Raw genomic sequence first — 22218 nt, 5'->3', positions numbered from 1 at the left:
AGCCATAGCCCGCTAACGGCGCTTCAGTCGCTAACTACACAAACCACATGTTATTATTTCAGCGAGAAGCTTGTTGTGTGAAACGGGCCTTTAACAAGACAAGTGAAGTCTTGGCCTAAGATCGAACAAGCGGAGGATGCCAGGGATGCGTGGGAAATTAATCACTGAGTAATGTTTGTTTATCTGTCAGCCTTGCACCCCCCTTGCTGCCTTGGTTGTGTGAGGTGTTTGTTCCGGGGCGTCAAGCCCCCGGGTCAGGGCTGAACACAAACACACACTGACACACGACGTACAACACGCAAAGACACAGAGCTGCACGCTGCTCGCCACTAAAACAAAAGGTCATGCAGCAACATAGTAAGAACAGTTTTCCACATGAACACGGATGCATTACATGTGTGAACTTAAGGCTAACCCATCAACAGAACTACACAGCCTCTTACTCTCTTTGTGAAACGGGACTGAATGAACATGACAGCGTAAGTTATGCATTCTAACACTGCTGTATCCATTGAAGCCCTCCGCTGGTCAGAGATGTGTGATGTGAGGTGATTGTTGTGGGGGCAGACAGATCCGAATGAGTGGAAGGCCTGGATGAGGGTGGATGACTGCGAGTGTGATACCATGTAGAGAAATGTGCCAACAAATGATCCAACAATTCACGGACGGTAAGACTGAAGTTTAAAGAGATGAACAACACAAAACAATTTCAGAGAGAGTGAGAGTGAAAGAGAGGGAGAAAGAGAGGAAGAGAGAGAGAGAGAGAGAGAGAGAGAGAGAGAGAGAGAGAGAGAGAGAGAGAACAAAAACCGCACCGGTCAACCCATAAACTGCATTCCGGATAGTTCCGTTTGAAGTGGTTTGCTTTGGTGGATTGTGGCCTTTCAGTTTGTGTTCTGGTTTGTGCCTTGCTTAATGGTCCCTAAGCACAAAGCAATAATGGATATGTTGCTTGGTCAAGCAATTTCAATCAGGCAACGATCGCCCAATGATCTTTCATAGACTTTTTTGTTTTCACCTCCACACATTCAACTGCTATGGGAACTGAGAAATCTTAATCTTTCCTCAAACCACAAACATTCGCTGGAGGGAAGCCATTTTCAATCTTTCAACTCCTCCCTCCCTGTTCTCTCTCTCTTTTTTTTCTCCTTGCTTCTATTCTCCATCTTCATGTGGTTGATTTGAGAACCAAAGTTGTTTTTTTTAAGTCTTCTTTAGGGTTGTGGAGCTCCAGATGGTTCTACTGCATCTCTGCTTCCTGCCTCGGGAGTGGTCAGAATTGGTGTTGTCGGCTTATTTTCATCTCCACCTACGACCACCTACAATGCGGCAGCATGATTCTGCAAAGTGTACAGATTCCCCAACTAACACACCAGTCCAGGGTGGACGGCTTAATTGCTATTGATGTTTCTCTTCCAGTTGAGGCAGTTTGCAGAGTAACCTAGACGCTGGCAGTTTGGGAGATTCAGACGAATACAAGGAGGCACTTCTCTCCTTGAAGGGAGAACTAATGATGGCTAAAAATGTCAAATATTTTGTTTCGACAGGTTTGAAACAACCCGTCTTTGTCTAGCTGCAGTTCTCACTGGTAGGGGGCAGTGGCGATTTTAGAACCTTTTTAGGGGTGCTCAATATTTTTTATAAAAAATTATTAGTTTATCATATTTTGCTGCTGGAAGTTCATGAAAAATGGGACATCCTTAGTTTTTTTCATTCATTCAATATTTTGCATTATAATACATAAATGTATTAAGTGTTATCCAGTGAAATTAGGGAATTATTATTAGCAAAGGGGTTTAGCACTTTTGCAAGGCACTGTATTCATGTCCCATTGTCATTGGGTCCTGAGCAACCCTAAAGGTCTGATCCTAGAATCGCCCCTGGGTAGGGGTGAGAAAAGATGTCAGGTGATATGCAAACCATTATCCAGTTAAAGGGATATTTTGTGACCACACTGCGGAAACTGAAAATAGCAGTTTAGCTTTAAAATAACATAGCTTTATTTGTTCTATTGTCTATTGTGCAACTTCTGCTGATAAAGGCATCCTGGGAAATCCACTGCAGTGTGCCATCATGTTGTGGTCGCTTTTTCCTGTCAGCATTGTATACTCAGCTGAGATATTAAATATAAATCATCCTCTTCCTCATCATCATCATCTGCGTTCAACTCTAAGCCTCTTCAGTTTAGGTAGTTCTGTAGATGGTTTGACCACTGTCCAGGAAATGAGATCTTGCTCTGATTGATTTGGAGATTACCAGTGTGTGCTCATGGATTTATCTTGATACTCTGACAAACGTAGCATCGCAGGGTGAATGGGTAATCAACTTCCCCTGCATCACAGACTCACAGGAAAAAACGAAATGCTGTCCTCGGGTGAACCAAGATCATGTGATAAACCCCATTAATCTCAGTGAGAAACTCCCTCTCTCTAACTATTTCAAGATCTTTAAAGAGAATCTCTCGCTGTGACATCACAGCAAGGGACACAAGGGGTGCTGCCCTGGGATTGGCCGATTTCAGCCCCTGTTTTAGGAATCATCTCCCCCACCAAAGGACTGACAACCACTTCAAACCGGACGTACCTGGGGCAGGTGTGTTGCCGCGACTGTAGCACCACCGGTAACGGATAGGAGAAGCACGGCGGTGACCACGAAACAGGAAATGAGTCAAACCAAGGGGAGCCATCGACGGGGGGTGGTGTTAACAGGATGGCTGCCATCTTACCTGGGGACACAGGCGGTGGAGGGCTCAGTCTCTGGGACCTCGGGGGCGGGGCAGCAGAACTGGTGGAGCACCGTCTGGTTACTGTGGAGGGGGAGGGGAGAGAGGTTAGTGAGGCAGGAGGACAGAAGCCTAGCACAGCGACAGTCATCTCTCACATCTCAATCAACCCTGCTAATTGCCCTGCCTGCCGGGCCGTGACAGCTCTCCCGCCCCCTGGTGGGAGAACCAGGACCTGCAAGACTGCAGGGAGGGACTGTGGAAGTGCAGACGTGCAGGGATCTGAACCACAGGACTGGAGAAAGGCCAAGCTCTCGCAGAGAGAGGGAACAGAGAACAGATGGCCCTGACGATGGGACGGGAGGATACGGGCATGTTGTTGACCCCTCCCTTCCCGCTTTTACCCTCAATATGGAATCTTAGCAAGAGAGGAAGGCATAAGTATAGTCGCCATTTTGGTTTTAACACAGTATGAATAAATTATGCTTCAAATTGTTTTTCTATGTGACCCCAGCTTTCCTGTCACTTTTAGAAGGTGATGGTTAGGCATAGAGCAGCAGTGTGGGTTTGCATGTGCGTGTGTGTGTGTGTGTGTTTGTGTGTGTGTGTGTGTGAGTGTTTGTGTGAGTGTGTGTGTGTGTGTGTGCGTGTGTGTGTGAGTGTTTGTGTGTGTGTGTGTGTGTTGCTGTGTTCTCTCCTCCCTCCACCAACACCCCTTGACCTCTCCTCTTTTTTCACTCTTTCACCTCTTTCTCTCTCTCTTCTCTTACACCTTGTCCTCTCCTCATCCTTTCCATTAGTTCCATGCTCTGTTTTTCTTCCCTGGCGTTTCCAACTCTGTTCCCCTGGCTCTCAGTAACCCTCCCTCTCACTAGGCCCTACAGAACCTCCATAGCAGAGAGGCATTAGCTCCATTACTCTCCCTGTCGAGAGAGCCAAATGAAAACAAAACAGAGGCATGTTCCTCTCCATAGATACGAGACAGAGTAAAGAGGGATGGAGGAAGAGGAAGACAGAGAAAGAGGAGAGAGAGTCTATTAACCAGAATCCCATATTTTCCTGTGTCCTCTGAAGAAAGTGAGAGAGAGAGACAGTGAGAGAGTGTTAGAGAGAGAGAGAGAGAGAGAGAGAGAGAGAGAGAGAGAGAGTCCATTGACCAGAACCCATCTTTTCCTGTGTCCTCTAAAAGCGACCTCCCCCTCACTCCCTTTCCACCACTCAATCTCCGCCTCAATTCTCCATCTTCCTCTTTCTCTCACTTTCCATCACCCTCTGCAGATGACTCTTTTCACTCTGCTCTCTCTGTCTCTAGGGAGGTAACAGAGAGACCCAGAGATGTTGAAGTACCTTGCTCAAGGGCACCATAGACACAATGAACATGCGAGTCAGTCCAAACAACCTGGGCACTGACTCAAACACACTTTTGTTTACATGTAACCTCTGTCTCAACAACACACTGGGCTGTGCAGGGAGTCAGGGGGGCTGGCATTTAAGACTGGAAGCCACACCGCTTGTAGTTTGGCGTGAACAAATTGACAAGAGGAGGAAGTCATTTGACAGCCTGATCCTCTGGAGTAAAAACTGAAAGAAGAAAAAAGGGGGGGGAGGGAGGAATTTGGGCAAGAAATGCAGTTATATGGGTGAAGGTCAAATATACTGTAAATGAAAGGATAGTGGACAGAGATAACCCTCCACACTGACAAAGCAGCTGTTTGTAGCTGTAGTGGGTTCTGCTGGTTTACATGAACACGGAGAGATCAGGGCGGGTGGCAACAGCTAATTAATTCCCATTGTTAACGACGTCTAATTGCCCTCTTTTTAACGACCATGACACCAAAGTGAGGGTTTAAAGAGGTGGAGAGCATGGTAAGGCAACACAGGGGACCCATTAGCCAATGGGAGTAGAACACGGGTAACGCTTGTTTGAGCGAATACCACCAATTATTTGTAGATGAGTATGCAACTGTGCATAAACACCCCCCGAAAAAAAAGTGTTTTTCTTAGAATTGGAAAATGTATTGTGGACTTGAAGAAGTAGCTTGGTTGTAAAAATGCAGATTCACAATCCCAATAAGCGTTTTTTAAGCATTTCTGTAAGACAATATTAATCATGTTGCTGTGGGGACGGAAGGCGTATTGCTCAGCAGTGCATGAAAGCAACTTTACTTTGGAGGATTTGTGATAGAAATTTGGTCACTAACAGTTGCTATTTTCTTGAGAAATGCACATGCAACATTCCTTTTTTCCTTGTTAATCTACTCTCACTTTCAAGCCGTCGTTTGTCCGCGGGTCAAGTAAAGTTTATTGTTTGTCCCAATGTTTTTATTTTAATAGGATGCAAAGAGAGCTCGTTTGATTTTAATTAATGTCAGTTAACAGGCAGAGAAGTAGGGGTGGTCTTCTCTAACATCTACAGTTCTAACAACCGAGTCTTCGAAAACCACAGCTTTAAGGACAAGTATGACTGCCTTGCCGGAAATATAAGCGTTTTTTTATAGATCTCTTTTTAATGCAAGGGGACTATCTATAGATCGGGGATCTAGACTTGGACAAAGCAGCCCTTTATCTGTCCAGGATGACGCTGAAACAGCAGCTGTCTGCACAGCTACCCAGGACAGTAATGACGATGTAGACACTCTCGTCAGAGGGCAGATGAGACGATAATTAGCCGAAACCAGAAGTGGGATTGTAGCGTGTTAAGGCCATGCTTGGCAGGGTTTAGAAAGGCTGGATGTGGGTGTTGGAACAGAGTGAGGTTCCATTTGGATTTTGCGAGTGCAAGGGGCGAGCTGTGCCATAATGACTGCACACACACACACACACACGCACTTAATTCCTCTGTTTGAGAGATTACATCAATGTTCAGCTACAAGGCATTAAGTTGACTCAGTAGATTTAGAGCTTCTAATGGCAAACACGCCCACCCACCCTCCTTTTCCCTAAACCCTGAAACCCCTGACAGGTTGATCATCCTGAGATGTGACTGGGTGGTCATCACTAAGCCCACACTCCCACGGCCTGCTCTCTTATCAAGACCCACCTATACATTTAGTCATTTAGCAGACACTCTTATCCAGAGCGACTTACAGTACAGGGACATTCTCCCCGAGGCAAATAGGGTGAAGTGCCTTGCCCAAGGACACAACAACATGTGCACCGACCGGGAATCAAACTGGCAACCTTCAGATTACTAGCCCGATGCTCTACCCGCTCAGCCACCTACACTCCAAGCCTTTCATAAATAGGGTACAAAATGATCAGCTTTTAGAAGCTCCTCTCTCCATACTGTGTTTGCCAGAGCCTAGTCCACACACACACCCCTTCCTGTCACGGTTGTCTAATGTTCCTGCCCTGTCTCCAATACATCTGTCTGTATGTTTATATATTTACTACATTCTATATGTAAAACTCGTATATATTTACCCTGTGCACCTTCCTGCCATAGTAAATTCCTTGTTTGAACAGACTTACTTGGCGAGTAAAGCTGTTTCTGATTCTGTGTCAACAGCCAGCTCTATTTCAAGCCAACTGAGTGTTGGCGTGTAGGCCTGCAGGTAAGCATTTAGTCATTTAGCAGACGCTCTTATCCAGAGCGACTTACAGTAAGTACAGGGACATTCTCCCAGAGACAAGTAGGGTGAAATGCCTTACCCAAGGACACAACATCATTTGGTATGGCCGGGAATCAAACTGGCAACCTTCTGATTAATAGCCAGATTCCCTAACCGCTCAGCCATCTGACCCCCCGTCCCCCCCCCCCCCCCCCCCAACATGTGTAAAACTCTCAAATTGAGAGACTGAAGGTAAGAGAGAGGGTGGAAGAGAGACAGAGAGAGAAAGGTTGCAATACCAAGCTTATCATCCTTTAATTCAGGATTTCTGACCATTTGTAATTGTATACATTTTCTGTCATTTTGAGGAGTTTGTTTATTGAAATGACTTAGAAACCACACATTCCTTTCGACAGCCTTGTTACCCAGTGTATATGTACTATCACTTTGCGGTGATTCATGGCTGAGTGTGTATCTGTACTGAGGTGAAAATTATGCATTAAGCATTTCTTCCCTTTGGTAAAGTGGATTAGTGAGGCAGAATAGTTGTGAACCAAATATCCCTAAGGAGACAGCAGAGTATACACACACTGTGCCGTTTTCTCTCCTAAACACTCCTGCTTACCACACCAATACTGTCACACACACACACACAAACACACAGACACACACACACGGAACTAATACAATAAGCTTCCTTGAAAGGCTTACGTCAGCAGGGATACTGGGGCAGTCCCAGGAGGTTTGAGAGAGAGAGAGAGAGAGAGAGAGAGAGAGAGAGAGAGAGAGGAGAGAGAGAGACATGAAGAAAGAGAGAAAAGAAGATGTAGAGAGAGGTGGGGGGCAGGGGCATCTTCCCCCAAAAAAACATGGAAGGAGAAAAACACTGCATGGTAATCAGCTGTTCTGGAGAGAGAATGGATCTGGTCTCACTAGGGAGAGTTGCTCCTGAACTGTTTCTCTACAGAGCCACACAGACAACCATGCTGGCTTGGCATGTCCCTTTTACTGCCATCCACCTCTGTTAGCACCACGGTTCTTTAAGATTACAATCTTTCGATGAAAAAATCTTAGTAGCTTAAACCTCCATGCTTCATGTCTCCCCACTATCCACCATCCTCTCTTCCAATCTGTCTCTTTCCCTCCATCCCTCTCTCTCTCTCTCTCCCTCTCTATCTATCTCCTCCCCCTAATTTCACACTCCTGTCGTGCCGTGTGCCAAATGTGGCTGTTTAGGATTTTTCAGTATGTCTGGCTGCAACGTTGACATCTGTTGCGTTCACTGTCACGAGTGGTTTTGTCAACCGTTTCCTCTCAAGCCGAGCTGTGTGCTGTGTCTATCAGGGAAGCACTGGCAGGATATTTTAACAGCGTTTTCACAGTTTGTTTACGCATTGTGAAATTGTACTGCCGCCTTTTGTTGACTCGTTCTTTCATTCTATAGATTTTCCATAATGCCTGGATATATTCCGCAGGCTTGGACAGACTTCTGTCATCATGAGTATTGTATTTTTCAAGCATTTGTTTGAATTTGTTAGTTTTTTCAACATTGAATATGCTTGTCAACAACAAATAGTCCATGGAGCTCGTATCGTAACCTGTGATTATGTTAGCCGTCTTGATTTCCATTAAACTGAAATTACACACACAGGCACTGGGTATTGGCGTGACCCATATGAGGTTGTGGAGTCAGGTGCTAAATGTAAATGTGCAGTGCAGACCTAAATGTCTATTCGTTTCCTTCCTGTGACTACAAATAATAATTATACTCTTCATACTTTAACCTCCTCTCCCTCCACACGCCATTTTGTTTTTTGAAGCTTAACCCCAGGAGCCAATAGGAATCCACCGCCTCTGCTGCTACGCAGCCTCTGATGATGTAATCAGGGGCAGGGGGTCTGTCAGGCGAGCAGTGATGATGTAATTAGGGGCCTGTCAGGTGAGCAGTGATGATGTAACAGAGGGCAGGGGTGCTGAGAACCAACACACACGCAGACTAAAACAAATAGACGCTCACGTGCACACTAAGGCATCTCTTCCTCTGAGGCGGCGTCTCTTCCTCTGAGGCGGCGTCTCTTCCTCTGAGGCGGCGTCTCTTCCTCTGAGGCAAGGGTCTCTTCCTCTGAGGCAAGGGTCTCTTCCTCTGAGACAGGCATCTTCCTCTGAGACAGGCATCTTCCTCTGAGGCAGCGGTCTCTTCCTCTGAGGCAGGGGTCTCTTCCTCTGAGGCAGCGGCGTCTCTTCCTCTGAGGCGGCGTCTCTTACTCTGAGGCAGCGGTCTCTTACTCTGAGGCAGCGGTCTCTTACTCTGAGGCAGCGGTTTCTAGCCCTGTTCCTGGAGAGCTATCTGCTTGTAGGCTTTCACTCCAAAGCTAATCAACCACACCTGATTCTGACAAACAACTGGTTGATCAGGTAACTGACTTGTGCTGAATCAGGTCATAAAAGTGTGGTTGGAGTAAGCACCTACAGGCAGGTAGCTCTGTGGGAACAGGGTTGGAAACCCCTGGTCTCAGGTAAGGCCTTAGCTCATGTGGTACGCACTCTACCCTGTCAGCTACCAGGGCGACCCCAGGATATTTCACTCTTAGAATGTATCTCTGCGTTTTCATGGGCAAATATTATGAAGATATATACTGTATATGTGTTTTATGATTCATAACAAATATTATGCAATTCTTTCGCTCATTACCTATTTATGAAGTCTGCACTTGCTGCATGACAACCAAACACGTGTGTGTGTGTGTGTGAGAGTGTGTGCGAGTGTGTGTGCGAGTGTGTGTTAGAACTCGAAGAGGAACAGTTGTGGGAACAAAACATCCCATCGGACATTCAGGGTGTGTTCTGATGTCATAACCCATGCTCTGGAGCGCCATGTAGCGTAGATGCATGTGAACATTACCAGCGGTCAGACTATCATATCGTAGCTGACATTTCATACGTGACAAAGCGCTAGCAAGGGAGGACAGCTCAGTAGTTGGGTTCCACAGCCCATATCCAGGATGGCTTGAGTCTTCAAACTGGACATAAGTGAGACCAAACCAAACTCATTCAAATTGAGAGTGCTGATTATATGTTTAACCTTCTGCATTAACCTTCTGCATAATAGCTCAAACATAAGAGGCTGGGTGCAAGCAGTTAAGTACACACACACACCCCCACCACACACACACACACACAACCTGACAGAAACAATGACAGTTGTTAGCTTAGAGATTTCCTAGGCATGGGGAACTGAAATCCCTGGACAGATGGGTGCACATTATTCTGGTGCTTGTACTTGAAAGACTAATTTCCTGTTTGAGAAAGGGCCAGACATCAGACTATAAGCTTTCCATGAAACAGAAAAACCATTGACTTTGAGGAATTATGGCATAATTGGCGCTCACCATCCAATAGAAAATCTTGAACAGAATGGAAGAGTGAATAGTATCTCAACTATTGAAAATGGCTTCCCTGTACGCAGTGAGAAGGGTAGTCCTTTAGTTAGTTTCGCGTTGGCTTGGCAACTTATTTCAGATCCGTGTCGAACAGACAACAGGATCAGAGTAAGTAAACTTCCTGTAACAAAACATGAGATAAATGAGACCAGACAAACATACAACACTGATTTCTCACCACTGACTCATTTGCATACAAAGTCCGGAATGCTTCAATTTTTCTGGGACACAATTTCCCTCCGACTGAGGGGTTGTGGCGTAATTCGACATATCGACTCTGCTCCGTGAATAGCAAAAATGTTACCATATTAAAATTCCAAGCCCATCACCAAGCATTTCTGAATGATATTTCCATAAATGTGATTGTGTAATCATCTTAGGCACTATCTTATCTCGTCTTAGGACAAAGCCGATCTGGTTTTGACTCGGCAACATCAAAGAGGCCGGGTCTGCCCCAGTCATGAACCAGTGTGACAGGACGGAAATACTTTATTTATATTTTTGCAGTCATGACACGTTCTTATGACCAGTTTGACCTCACTCGTGCTCAGGTTTAATCCCGGAGTTCATGTCGTGACTGCGAGCCAAACAGACAAAGGACATCTCCCATCTCTTCCCTGCCCTCTTTTCCCATTTCTCTCTTTGTGGATGTGTGTTTGAAAGTCATGCAGTTAAAATATATTACCTAGTGTGACATCAGCTATCAAGGAAGTCCGTCACATAATATTAGTTTGAAGTTATTGTGTCTAGACAGCCAATACCCTGAGCTGTATGATGATAACAGACACACACGTGCACACATACACAAGCACACCAGCAAAGAAACACACACCCTTATGCCTGTCATCCAGCCTGTGAAGAAAGCAGACTAATAGTCTATGAGGGAGTCACCCTTCCACCAGCTTCTGACTAGTCAGCTGCTGAAAAGCACTCCCAAACCAAATGTGATATTCATGATTAGGGTTCCTGTGGAGACAGAGTCACGATACCCTGAGTTCACCCAGCCAATGGGTTTCCTATTCCGGCTGGGGGAGTTGACAAGAGGGGGGGAGGGTGCAAGAATGAGACTTTAAGTCAATTTCAAATCCTGAGAGGTTCCAAAGAGCAATGTTCACACATTGAATGTTGATTGTAAAAGGGGTGTCTGTGTCAAAAGCCAACCACCTCTCTCTTTCTCTCTCTCTCACACACACACACACACACACACTCTCTCTCTCTCTAACATACGGATTGCCATACTACGTAACATCTTGACACATTTTAACACGCGAACATGCAATCACGCTGGCACATCATCCGCACCCTATTGCTCGCCCGCACAACCACACACCCCTGTTAGGCTGTGCCACAAGGAGGATAGCGCTGAGCCTAGCCGTAGCACCCGGCTGTGCCTGGCAGGAGATCAGGCCTCATTGATCACAGAGCAGCAGATGAGCGCCACGCTAGCAGCACCCTGCGGTCAGCAAGCAGGGAGCCGTGCTAATGTATGCTAACGTTAAAGACACAGCTGGTGAAGCTCTCTCTCTCGACGGCTAGCTCCACACCCTGGCTCTCTTGGGCAACTATGTATGGTTGGCACTGGGAGTAAGGTGGCATACATTCAGACCATGCGCTGGCAGAGTGCCACGGTGAGCAGAGAGGCCAGGGAGGGATGGGGGGGGGGTCATGGATGCCAGCCAATGTGGGTGGTGAGTGTATGTGTGAGTGTTTGTGTGTGTGCATGTGTGTGTTGAGTGGACCCATTTGTTTGAGTCTGTGCCAGCGGCATCGATTACAAGTAGCCTAATCATCTGCGTATGAGAATATTTGTATATGCTTGTTTATGCAATGTGTCTGTCTGTGTGTGTGTTCCTAGTCACAGACTCTGTGAGTGTATACGTGTGTAGTTGTGTGTGAGTGTGTATGTGGGTGTGCCTGGTCGCAGACTTTGCGAGTGTGACTGTGGGGGGTGAAGAACATAAAGCTATGAGAGAACCTTCCGAGGCTTCCCCTTAGGCTGGAAAACCACCTCAACGACAACCACACACACACACACACACACATACACACACACACATACACATACACACATACACACACACACAACACAGCAGAGACACGGTGGCTGACAGCATGAGGCACTTCACTGAGAGTTAGATAACCAGAGGCTGAGGGGTCAGAGAGAACAGCACAGCCCAGTCAGGAGGTAGCGAGGCTGGGGAAAGAGGGGGAGTCAGCCTGGTGGGGGAAGGATGAGGGATGGAGCTGAATACTGATAAACACTACTGCAGAGGATGCTACTGTAGGGAAGTTACAGGAAGGAGGGAGAAGTTGCAATCGTGTGATTGGGTGGCCGGGGATAGAGATGAGAGAGAGAACACTGTCTCTCTCTCTGTCTCTCTCTCAGTCTCTCTCTCTCTCTCTCTGTCTCTCTGACTCTCCCCACATATCCTGTCCTCTAGATTTGCTATCTCTATCATAAATAATAAAGGCAGAAATTCCACCAAAAATATATCTTCCAAAAAACATTTTAAAAACATTTTTGAGAGAAATCGGCAGAGGAGAAGCTGGAGCTGGGGAGACCGACAGAGACACAAAGGGAGCGAAGTAGAGGAGAGCGGTGAAGCTGCCTCTCTAGGAGCCTCTATCAGATCAAACAGACTCCTCCAGACACGACACAGACAGATGCAGAGAAAGAGACAGAGAGACAGAGACAGAGACAGAGACAGAGACAGAGACAGAGACAGAGAAAGAGAGAGAGAGAGAGAGAGAGAGAGAGAGAGAGAGAGAGAGAGAGAGAGAGAGAGAGAAAGAGAGAGAGAGAGAGAGAGAGAGAGAAAGAGAGAGACAGAGAGAGAGAGAGAGACAGAGAGAGAGAGAGAGAGAGAGAGAGAGAGAGAGAGAGAGAGAGAGAGAGAGAGAGAGAGAGAGAGAGTAACAGGCTATAAACTTGAACGACGATGGGAAACGGCCCCGTGTTCTGTGGAGGTTCAGAGCTCAGACGATATTGTCACACCTCAGCCACAGTGCTAAATAGGTACTGAAGTCTTGTGGACTGGCATGTAAACATAAATGCATAAATACTATTCTCTCTCTCTGTGTCTCTCTCACGTACTTTCTCTCTGACTAGAATTTTTGGTCATCTTCTGAATGTGTCAAACAGGGGCCACGACTTATAACACAACGTAGCAGTTGGATAACCAAAGTCCATTGAAATTTTACTATGACGAAAACTGTGTTTTCTGTGTGCGTGTTGGTGTTAGAATTCAGCACCATGGACAGCTCCAACTGTTAATCAAACAGGGATGGATGGATGCCATTTGATGTACAATAAAGTACATTTAATAAAGTTTGAACTCGCCTAAAGTCTGTTATGTAACCAGTCAGAAGCATGCATCACCCTGTCAATCATGTGTCATTTAGAGCTATGACATTGTCAGCTGTATCCATCCTTCACTAGTGTCAGCTCTTTAGGAATTAGGCCTTAATGGCATTGTAAATCACTCTGGAATAAAGGAAACATAGAAAAGCAGCCTGATGGGACAGATGGGACTTGACTTTGCATGTGTGAGCCTTGTGAGTGCGTGTTTATGGCGTGTATGGCGTGTGTGTGTGCGTGTGTGTGTGTGCGTGTGTGTGTGTGCGTGTGTGTGTGCGTGTGTGTGTGTGTGTGTGTGTGTGTGTGTGTGTGTGTGTGTGTGTGTGTGTGTGCGTGCGTGTGTGTGTGGGGGGGCTGCAAGTTTGGTCCATCAAAAGCTTTTCTGGTGGTATCAGATTGAGCACATCATTTACAGATAATACCACAACGCAGCTTTCCATCCATACAGCGTAATTCATTTGAAAATGTCAAAATAATATAGATAATTGGAATATATTCATGGCAACATTAGGACATTGCAGAATTAAGTAGGCCTGTGCGCAAATTCAACATCTTATAGGAGGAGGAGGAGGAGGAGGAGGAGTGACCATGCTTACTTGGTCGTTGTTTGTTTCACTACAAACTTGGTTTATCGGCAGCCATTCATCTCTGTCCGTTCCTTCAGTAAACATAACTGTGCTATCGGATACTGCCATGCTGCTGCCACATACCAACAGCCAACTCCTCCTCATTGAGAGGCCTTACTGTGATAAGATGAAAGTTTATCGGGGAGACTGGGCTACTTTTAATGTTCGTGACATTCTTTTCGTTTTGTGATGAGTGGCCAACGTTTTGCTATCTGGCAGCACAAGAGCATTGTCGGGATTCTTAAAACTAGTGAGTATTAACGGTGAAAAGGAGGATTTCGTTTCAAGTTAATCACGACCAACAATTAACATGATCCAGTTCACGTGCGGGATTGTTACCACATTACAGAGTAGGCATTTTTACAGAAAATGTTATTATTTTAAGGGATCAAATAATTGGTCAAATACTTTGGGTTGGAAGGTTTAGTTTGGGTATTTTCAGATAACAAAATATGAAGCTATAACTACGTATTATAGACCCCCCCCAAATTGACCCCGCCAATATTAGCATTCTGTTGGTAAATGCAATATACACGCCGTAGCCGAAAAGCTAGCTACCCTGCTAGCCTGAATACTCACTCAGCCTTCCTCGCAAGTCCAACAGAGCGACAGAGTGTGGTGGGTGTTTGCGGAACCAGGGATTTGCAGCAGGGGCTTTTCTTATCCTCCTCCGCGGAATCGGGACTGGACTGACCCGCTTTGGGAGACGGTGGAGAGGTGGGTACAAGCTGCAGCTGCTGTGGATGGTGAACTGGCGGTGTTGGAGGGGGAGGATGCTGTGGCGGCTGAACCTGTAGAGGTATCTGCTGTTGCGGGGGTTGCGGCTGTTGTTGTCCGGGATGAGCAGTGGCTTTAGTCGCTCCCGGGTGCTGGTGATGATGGACAGGAGGCTGGGGGCTGGTGTTGTGGTGGGACGGGTGGTGATGATGGGGGTGGTGATACTGAACGGGGTCCCGCAGCTGGCGGTTCTCCCCAATCAGATCTTCCACCTTCCGCTCGAGCTCGTCGATGCGCTGACGCTGCGTTTGGATCAAGCTTTGCTGGTTCTGTACAATAGTGGTGAGTTCCTTCAGGTACAGCACGGCTTTCATAGGATTATCCAGCAGGCTCTCCATATCTTCTTCCTTTCGAGTACAGCGGCTGAATTTATCGGCCTTTTTCGGTTTGGATTCCTGTCCTCCAGAGTTGTCAGTGAGGCGCTCTTCCGACTCTCTCGGCTGTGTGCCGCGCGCGACGTTTGGATGCTCTCTCGACCGTCTGATAATGCCGTTCGGAGGCTCCGGGAATGGTCGTCTCGCTCTCTCTCTTTCTCTCTCACTCTCTCTTCCCGTATATATCTCTCTCTCTCCCCCTCCTCGTGCACCGTAATGATGCGTTGAGAGTTGAACTGGTGCTGATGCAAGGGGATCAACATCAGAGAGATGGGGGAGGGTGGCGGAGGCGGAGCTCTGGGCGGGTGGCTGATGATGTCAACACGCCAGCATCAACCTAGGAGCGTGCCTGCCGAATCTCATATTAGGATGACATACCTGGGTGTTCTCATTAAGGCAACACGGTAAATCTATGTTGTTTGTCACCGCACAGTTTAGGTTAAAGGGGCGTTTCAAAGCTTCTTGTTATTTCACAATTGGGTAACATTTATTTCTCAATATTCGTTTGATCTGTATTTGAATCTGGATCACAGTGTATGTTATGAGGGGCTGTTTAGGAAATAATTCAGACTGTCCTTACTCAAACACATGAAACCCATACACATTCACATATGAAACGTTCACACACATTCATGCGTGTAAGGACAGTCTGAATTATTTCCTAAACGGCCTTTATTTCCTATTGTTAAGGGTAATTTCTCCTACAGCGGTTTTCCTTCTGTCATTTACTGTAAGTACCACGCCTGACCCATGAAAACATCGCTATGCTAAATATATTATGGATTTAGGCTATTAGTTCACTACATGTAGTTATTTTTTGAGGCATGACTCAAAAGAGAAAACGGACACAGAGGCCCGAGGCTGAGACTCATTAAAAGTATACACACACAAATGTTCAGTCACTAACTCAGCTGCGCACACAAACAGATACGTGTAGCAGTAAACTGACTCACACTCTAGTTAGGACCGCGCTAATACAAATCTGATTCAGCAATTCAGGTGTCAGATGAGGCCATTGGAAAACAACGGTTTAGGTCCTCGGAGTCAATACCGTAAAGATGTTGAAGGTGCACTCTTTCCTGATGTCTGATCTGTAAAAATACTGAGAACTAATTGGATTTGACTTTATTTACCATCCGTGAAAAAGAAGCATTCCCTGAATCAGAGCATCAGGAAACCCACACGATGATGTAGCTATTCATGTTCCTCAATGACACCTTTTACGTGTTTACCGTATAGGCCTGCTCGCTTTTCCGTTTGTGTGGTGCAGTTCTCACCCTTCTCTGTCGTTACCCGGGTGTGAAACTGACATATATAGCGTAAACATCGGAGTCGCAACCGAATTATCCATTAGTGCCAACGTTATTTGTAAGCAACCACATGTGGCCTAATCAGCTTGAAGCAAAAACAAATACATTCTGAGACAAGAAGTACAGAAAACATTCAATTGGAGACACTTTGATGTGAATTTGAACAAATTGAGAGAGGCAGGCGAGACAGCTCTTCGGTCTATGGCCCCTCAAAGTCTTGATCAAAGCATGATGATAAATAAGTCAACCAGATGGATATGTGGTCAACTAAGCATATAAAACAGATCTCCAATTAGAATCTCCAATGACATGGAAAGTAGGCTACACTAATGCATTCCGTTCCATGTCTGTGTTTTTAACATTCTTCAGTCCAGACTTAAAATATAGTAGCTTATAATATAATAACCCACAGCTTCAACTTGACGTTTGAATACCATAAGAAGCTCTTATAAAATGGGTTACAGGGTTAAAGAATGGACAATTAATTTAGCTATTACTGGTCAGAACATGTTGTCTCAGAAAAATGATCTAATAGGCAAACTGAAGTCTTGGCCTCCTGGCCTCTCATCTTGTTAACCAGCTTTGTATGTCACTAAAGCCAATGTCTTCATTAAAATGCATTAGTTATTCCAGCCCTGTCATTTCTAGCTCCAACGGCTCCCTTCCCCTTCAATTGTGACCGTGAATTACTGTTAATCAGCGTCAAAGCCAACCTTAAGCAAATAGTATCTTAAATTAACTTCCAAAACAAGTAGGTTATAGACAATTTGCTGCATCAACCACATCCACTTGCAGATAGTTAGAATGACAGAAACTCCTTTTTTGTTTGTCCCAACTACAAAATAAAAAACAATTGAAAAAGTTCCATACAACACCTGAGGTGAAAACCATAAAACAGCCTGACCTTGAAACTCAGTGAAAGATTAGGCCGGCGACAGCGAGCCAATGAGGGTGCAGCTTGGTCCCTCGTTCCATATGGCCGCCGCAGAGTGACAAATTGCTGCCTCGATAAACTAGCAAAACGTGATGCGGGAGAGGGGGCTGAAAAGAGATGGCTAACGTTTTTTTCCAGCTTTTTTTTAATTTTTTTTAACTTTTCTTGGGTATTGGAGCCAAAGATAACGTCTTGTTAGGGAACTCCACTTTGGATGGCCCACTGTGTATGACTAGCGACCAGTGATGGGCAGTAGCGTCGCTACTAGCTTAACCACATACTAACTAGTAGCTTAGCTCACTAGACATATCAAGTAGCTTGCCCATCTCTGCTAGCGACCGAGTCACACTCATTATGTACCACAGGAGGAGGTGAAACCCACCTTTCTCGCCAACTGCCTTTCTGACGATTCGGTGTGATGTGGTGTTGGATGAAGAAGGTTATCCTTCAACCTTGAGATTTGGTGGAAAGTCCATATAGGCTATATTTGAGAATAGATGCTCTTACCTCAGATGCAAAAAGTCTACCTAATGATGCATTGCTGTTGCAGCATAGATGTAAATTTGTTCCGTGTACTTATATGTTATGTTATGCGGGGTGCTTGTGTTGTCTTGTCTTAAGAATTTCAGTGCCCAGTCTAACCTTGTGTTGTTCTGTGTACCTGACAAATAAAAGACTTGAACTTGCACGTTTGTTCGATATTAAAAATGTCTATTTCAACATTGTGTGGTCCTATATCAAATAAAGAATTTGTAGAAGTATTGAATTGTCTGGTTTTATGTGTGAAACCGCCTCAGGAGGCTTTAGCCCCTCATGATATAAGAGGTGGAATGTCATAATTGAATCTACTTTGAATTATTAACAGTCATTACACAGCTTAATTTTGTCATGCAAAATTTACAAAATACATCACTCTGACAGTTCCTTGGATTCGTTTTGATGGCATCTGGCGTGTTTAGTGTTTGATTCCCGCAGTATTTGGCGCGCTCAGAACGTTAGTGTCACCCAAAGACGTATTTGTTCATAAGAATACAGCAATTAACTCAATAATTCATATTTCCTTTTCACTCTCTTTCTCTCTGCCACTCCTTCTTTCCTTTCATCTTTCTATCTATCACTCTCAGCTCTGTATTAATTATCTGGAAAAATGCATAACAAGTCAAAGGTTCTAGACTCACTGTTGCCCGTCCCCGTTCCCCTGTGGAATTCTTTTGAAAGGCATATTTCAATACCCACTCGCTAGAATGAATGCTTGTACCTTGTATATATCTTCACCTGACAAGGACTTTAGAGAACTGCACCTTCTTTTGGTATTCCTCACAATATTTACAGACATGAATCGATCCAGAGTTTGGAACTGAATGGTGCAGCTTTATGTAAACTCCAAAAGCGTGATAAGTCAAGGAGACATTCTTTTTTCATGAATGGCTTCTTTCAAATGCCTGTTTTTCATGAATCATAAATGATTCAAGGTTCTTTTGACCTCCTTGGATCTTAAGATGACTCACCTGTTATGAACACGGCCTGCTCATCCTTGCTCCCTATAGGCTGTAGTGAGGTCAGAGGGTGTTGTTGTGAAGGAGAGAGGCAGAACACTGTAGCTCACAACATGAATATTTTCCTAGCAACTATTTACCTCAAAAATGACTCAGCAAATACTTGTGAGAGAATAGAATAACAGTCCACCACCTCCAGAGATCACAGACATCAGAAAACCACTTGTTTTTCCTGTTAAGTCTGGTTGCTTGTCTGTTTGTGGGTCCATTTGCAGTTCAGGTCGCGATTGGGGTCAAAGGTCGGGTTGGGTATCGTTTTGACACACTGCTGTAATTTTCCCTGCAAATTTATAGCTGTTATAAATAAGTCCACGAGGAAATACACTGTTGATTCTCTGCCATCTATGAATTTGCTGAGGTGCGATCGTTACACAGGTAGGTTTTCATCGACCCTCCTCTTAGGCTCCATCATTCAACTATCCTCTGATAAACGTGGTGAGAAATCTTTAATGGATGCATCTCGTTGACCTCCCGTGCCTCTCTTGTACAGGTCGATACCTTTCCCCCTCCCCCTGCCCATCCCCGGCCTTAGAGAGCGATCAATGAGGGGCGGAGGGTGGAGGGCCGCTGGGGGCATGGCCAAGACGCCAGGCAGATTACCTCTTAAACACCAGGAGAGATGGGGGAGGAGAGAGAAAATGCTGGCTGTGCCTTTTAGAGAGAAAGGCTAGCGTTGGTTCGTAATGTTGCAGGGTTACAGACACAGCCAGTCAGCAACGCATGTTAGTGTCTTATTTAGTAGTAGTAGTAGTAGCTTTATTGTCAATTTCTTCACATGTCAAGACATACAAAAGAATCGATAGGACGTTTCCCACTGTATAGTTTCCCGTGTATACTAAAAATATGTTTAGGAGAATCCCTGGTCTTTGCTGGTTTGTGAGTCTGGCTATTGGCCTCGGTCCAAGTCTAAACAAAGTTATGTGATGAATACTGTAGAGAAGTGCATCTGGCTGCTGTTTCCACCCACAGATTACAGGAAAAGCCATTAGAAAGGGAAGGTCAATATGGAATGATTAAACTCACTATCTGGTGTTTACCATCTTTAATAATGAATGCTTACTTGCGACTCTCATGCAAATAAAGGCAGACACACACACGCTCGCCACAGCCACACACACCCATCCACACACACAAACACACACCCATCCACACACACAAACACACACATACACGCATACATACACACATGCACATACACGACCACAACGTTAAAATCGTTGCAGATTGGCAAAACTAAGCGCAAAATCCACAATACAATCTGACCATCTGTAAACTGGGTTCAGCTCCACCCACCTCACAAGATGTCCTTAGTACCCTGGCGATCTCTAGGGGGTTCTCTGACAGACACCCCTGAAGTAGAAGTACAGATGAGGGGTTGGAGCCCAGTGGGTGTGACAGTCTGGATCAGAACGTGGCCTCGTGACACCAGCCTCCCACTGCCTTCTCACAGAACACTGATGAAACACCCCGGAAACCACTCTGGAGAAACCCAGACTCTCTCTCTCTTTCTGTCTCTCTCTCCCACTTTTTCTCTCTTTCTCTCTCTGTCTGTCTGTCTGTCTGTCTCTGTCTGTCTGTCTGTCTCTCTCTGTCTCTCTCTCTCTCTCTGTCTCTGTCTCTGTCTCTCTTTCTGTATCTCTCTCTATCTTTCTGTCTCTCTTTGTCTCTCTCTTTCTGTCTCTCTCTCTTCCTGTCTCTCTCTCTGTCTCTCTCTCTCTCTTTCTGTCTCTCTCTCTCTCTCTCATACACACACACACTTGTACACACGTAAGTGCCCCTTCTCTCGTTATCTCATACACACATCTCAACAGAGTAGTGATGTGTCGTTCGTGAACGATTCGTTCATTTTGAACGAATCCTTATAAGGACTCGGGAGTAACGAGTCCTCTCAACGAGTGATTCGTTCATTTCCCGACTCGGTCTTTCTACGAGTCTTTGGATCATTTTTCACGTGACCTGCATAGGCTCTGTAGCTAGAGGAAACGAACGATTCGTTCCTTTCCCGACTCGGTCTTTCTACGAGTCTTTGGATCATTTTTCACGTGACCTGTACAGGCTGTAGCAAGAGGAAACGAACGATTCGTTCCTTTCCCGACTCGGTCTTTCTACGAGTCTTTGGATCATTTTTCACGTGACCTGCATAGGCTCTGTAGCTAGAGGAAACGAATGATTAGTTCCTTCCCCGACTCGGTCTTTCTACGAGTCTTTGGATCCTTTTTTCACGTGACCCGCATTGTATTTTTTAGTAGAGGAAACAGTTTCCTTATTCCCTTTCGCGTGGCCGCTGTTTTAGTAAGACGTGAATGAATTATATTCGCTCAAGTCATCATACTGACTGGTTTTGTTATTTTCACTTTACATTTACACTTACAGTTTAGTGCAGTGTAATTGTTTGACGTGATAATTAAATGCTAGTGTGATAATACATGACCAAATCATACAAACTCATGATACATTATTTTAATGCAGGAATTTATTTTGAAATAGTATTTGCTGGTGCACATGTCATGCACTAACCTACAGTGGACGTATAGGGGCTATACGTCCTTTGCAGTGGACGTATAGCCCCCAACCCCCCCCCCCCCGAAATGAACAAATGACTCGAAAAAAGATTCGTTCATTTTACTGAACGAGATTCAAAGAACCGAATCAGTAAAAAGAACCGAACTTCCCATCACTACAACAGAGGACTGAGTATATGAGTTCAAAAACATCATCGATATCGTTGATATTCATGATTTGACACTGGAAAGTCTGTTGGATGTGATGGCCTTTATCATACGTGCTGTGAATTTAAACAGTTACGTAAAAGGATCCTGAGTTTATATGAACCTTTGTTGTGCCCCATGTGTTTAGGATCCCTGCAGGCAGGAACCTGAAATCAAGTTACCATCTCTCTCTTCTCCTCTGACATCCCAGCTGCTGATGAAAAGCTAAATAATATTTCCAGTGATTGATGTCATCAATCATGTTCAGTTTACTCAAGTTCAAGTTTACTCATGCAACACACATCTGTACTCTCTTTCTCCCTCATTCTCTCTTTCTTTCTCTTACTCTCTCTTTCTCTCACTCACATTCTCACACACACACACACACATACAAAAGTGTACACTCAACTCCAGTATTCATGGAGTAAATCTCTCATTTTAACTTTCGGGGGTCATTGCATTGTTGAAATACACCCAAGGTTTCCCATGTAATAGTTTATTTGTCAGGCTCCATTCCACATTCAGGAAATCCAGTTTCTTCTACCCCTAGAGATACAGACCTGACACACAGACACACACAGACACACACACACACTGTATTTAGTTATTTTATTGCAATTGTTCTCTGCAATGATGCCTGAAGAAGCCCAGTGACTAACACAAGACTGCCATCATGTGGCTGCAACCCGTGATTACAGTTTGAACGCAGAGGAACAGTCCAGCAACACAATCTGAGGCTTTAGGCATGGGGAACACATCCCTTGTCACTGTTTTATTTTAATAGTGTTGTGTGATAGGAAAGGTTCCTGGGTCACGTTGAAAAGGTTATAACAAGGACGGCCAAGGAATTTACTTTTTATCT

At 45.1% G+C, this 22218-nt stretch overlaps 1 protein-coding gene across 1 annotated transcript; it reads right to left on the bottom strand.

Annotated features, from left to right (window-relative positions):
- Positions 1 to 241: 241 nt before the first annotated feature.
- LOC124469788 (IQ motif and SEC7 domain-containing protein 3-like) lies at positions 242 to 15019 on the bottom strand. The gene is made up of 3 exons (XM_047023283.1): positions 14277 to 15019; positions 2726 to 2806; positions 242 to 260 (listed from the first exon to the last, which is right to left on the bottom strand). Exons 1-3 carry the CDS (start codon positions 14810 to 14812, stop codon positions 242 to 244), a joined length of 636 nt encoding a protein of 211 aa, XP_046879239.1. The 5' UTR covers positions 14813 to 15019.
- Between the last annotated feature and the right edge of the window lie 7199 nt (positions 15020 to 22218).

This window comes from Hypomesus transpacificus, chromosome 7 (assembly GCF_021917145.1).
Source record: "Hypomesus transpacificus isolate Combined female chromosome 7, fHypTra1, whole genome shotgun sequence".
In the NCBI taxonomy this organism is placed as follows: Eukaryota; Metazoa; Chordata; class Actinopteri; order Osmeriformes; family Osmeridae; genus Hypomesus; species Hypomesus transpacificus.
The sequence above is the reverse complement of the archived record's forward strand: the minus strand, read 5'-3'. Positions and strand labels throughout refer to the sequence as shown.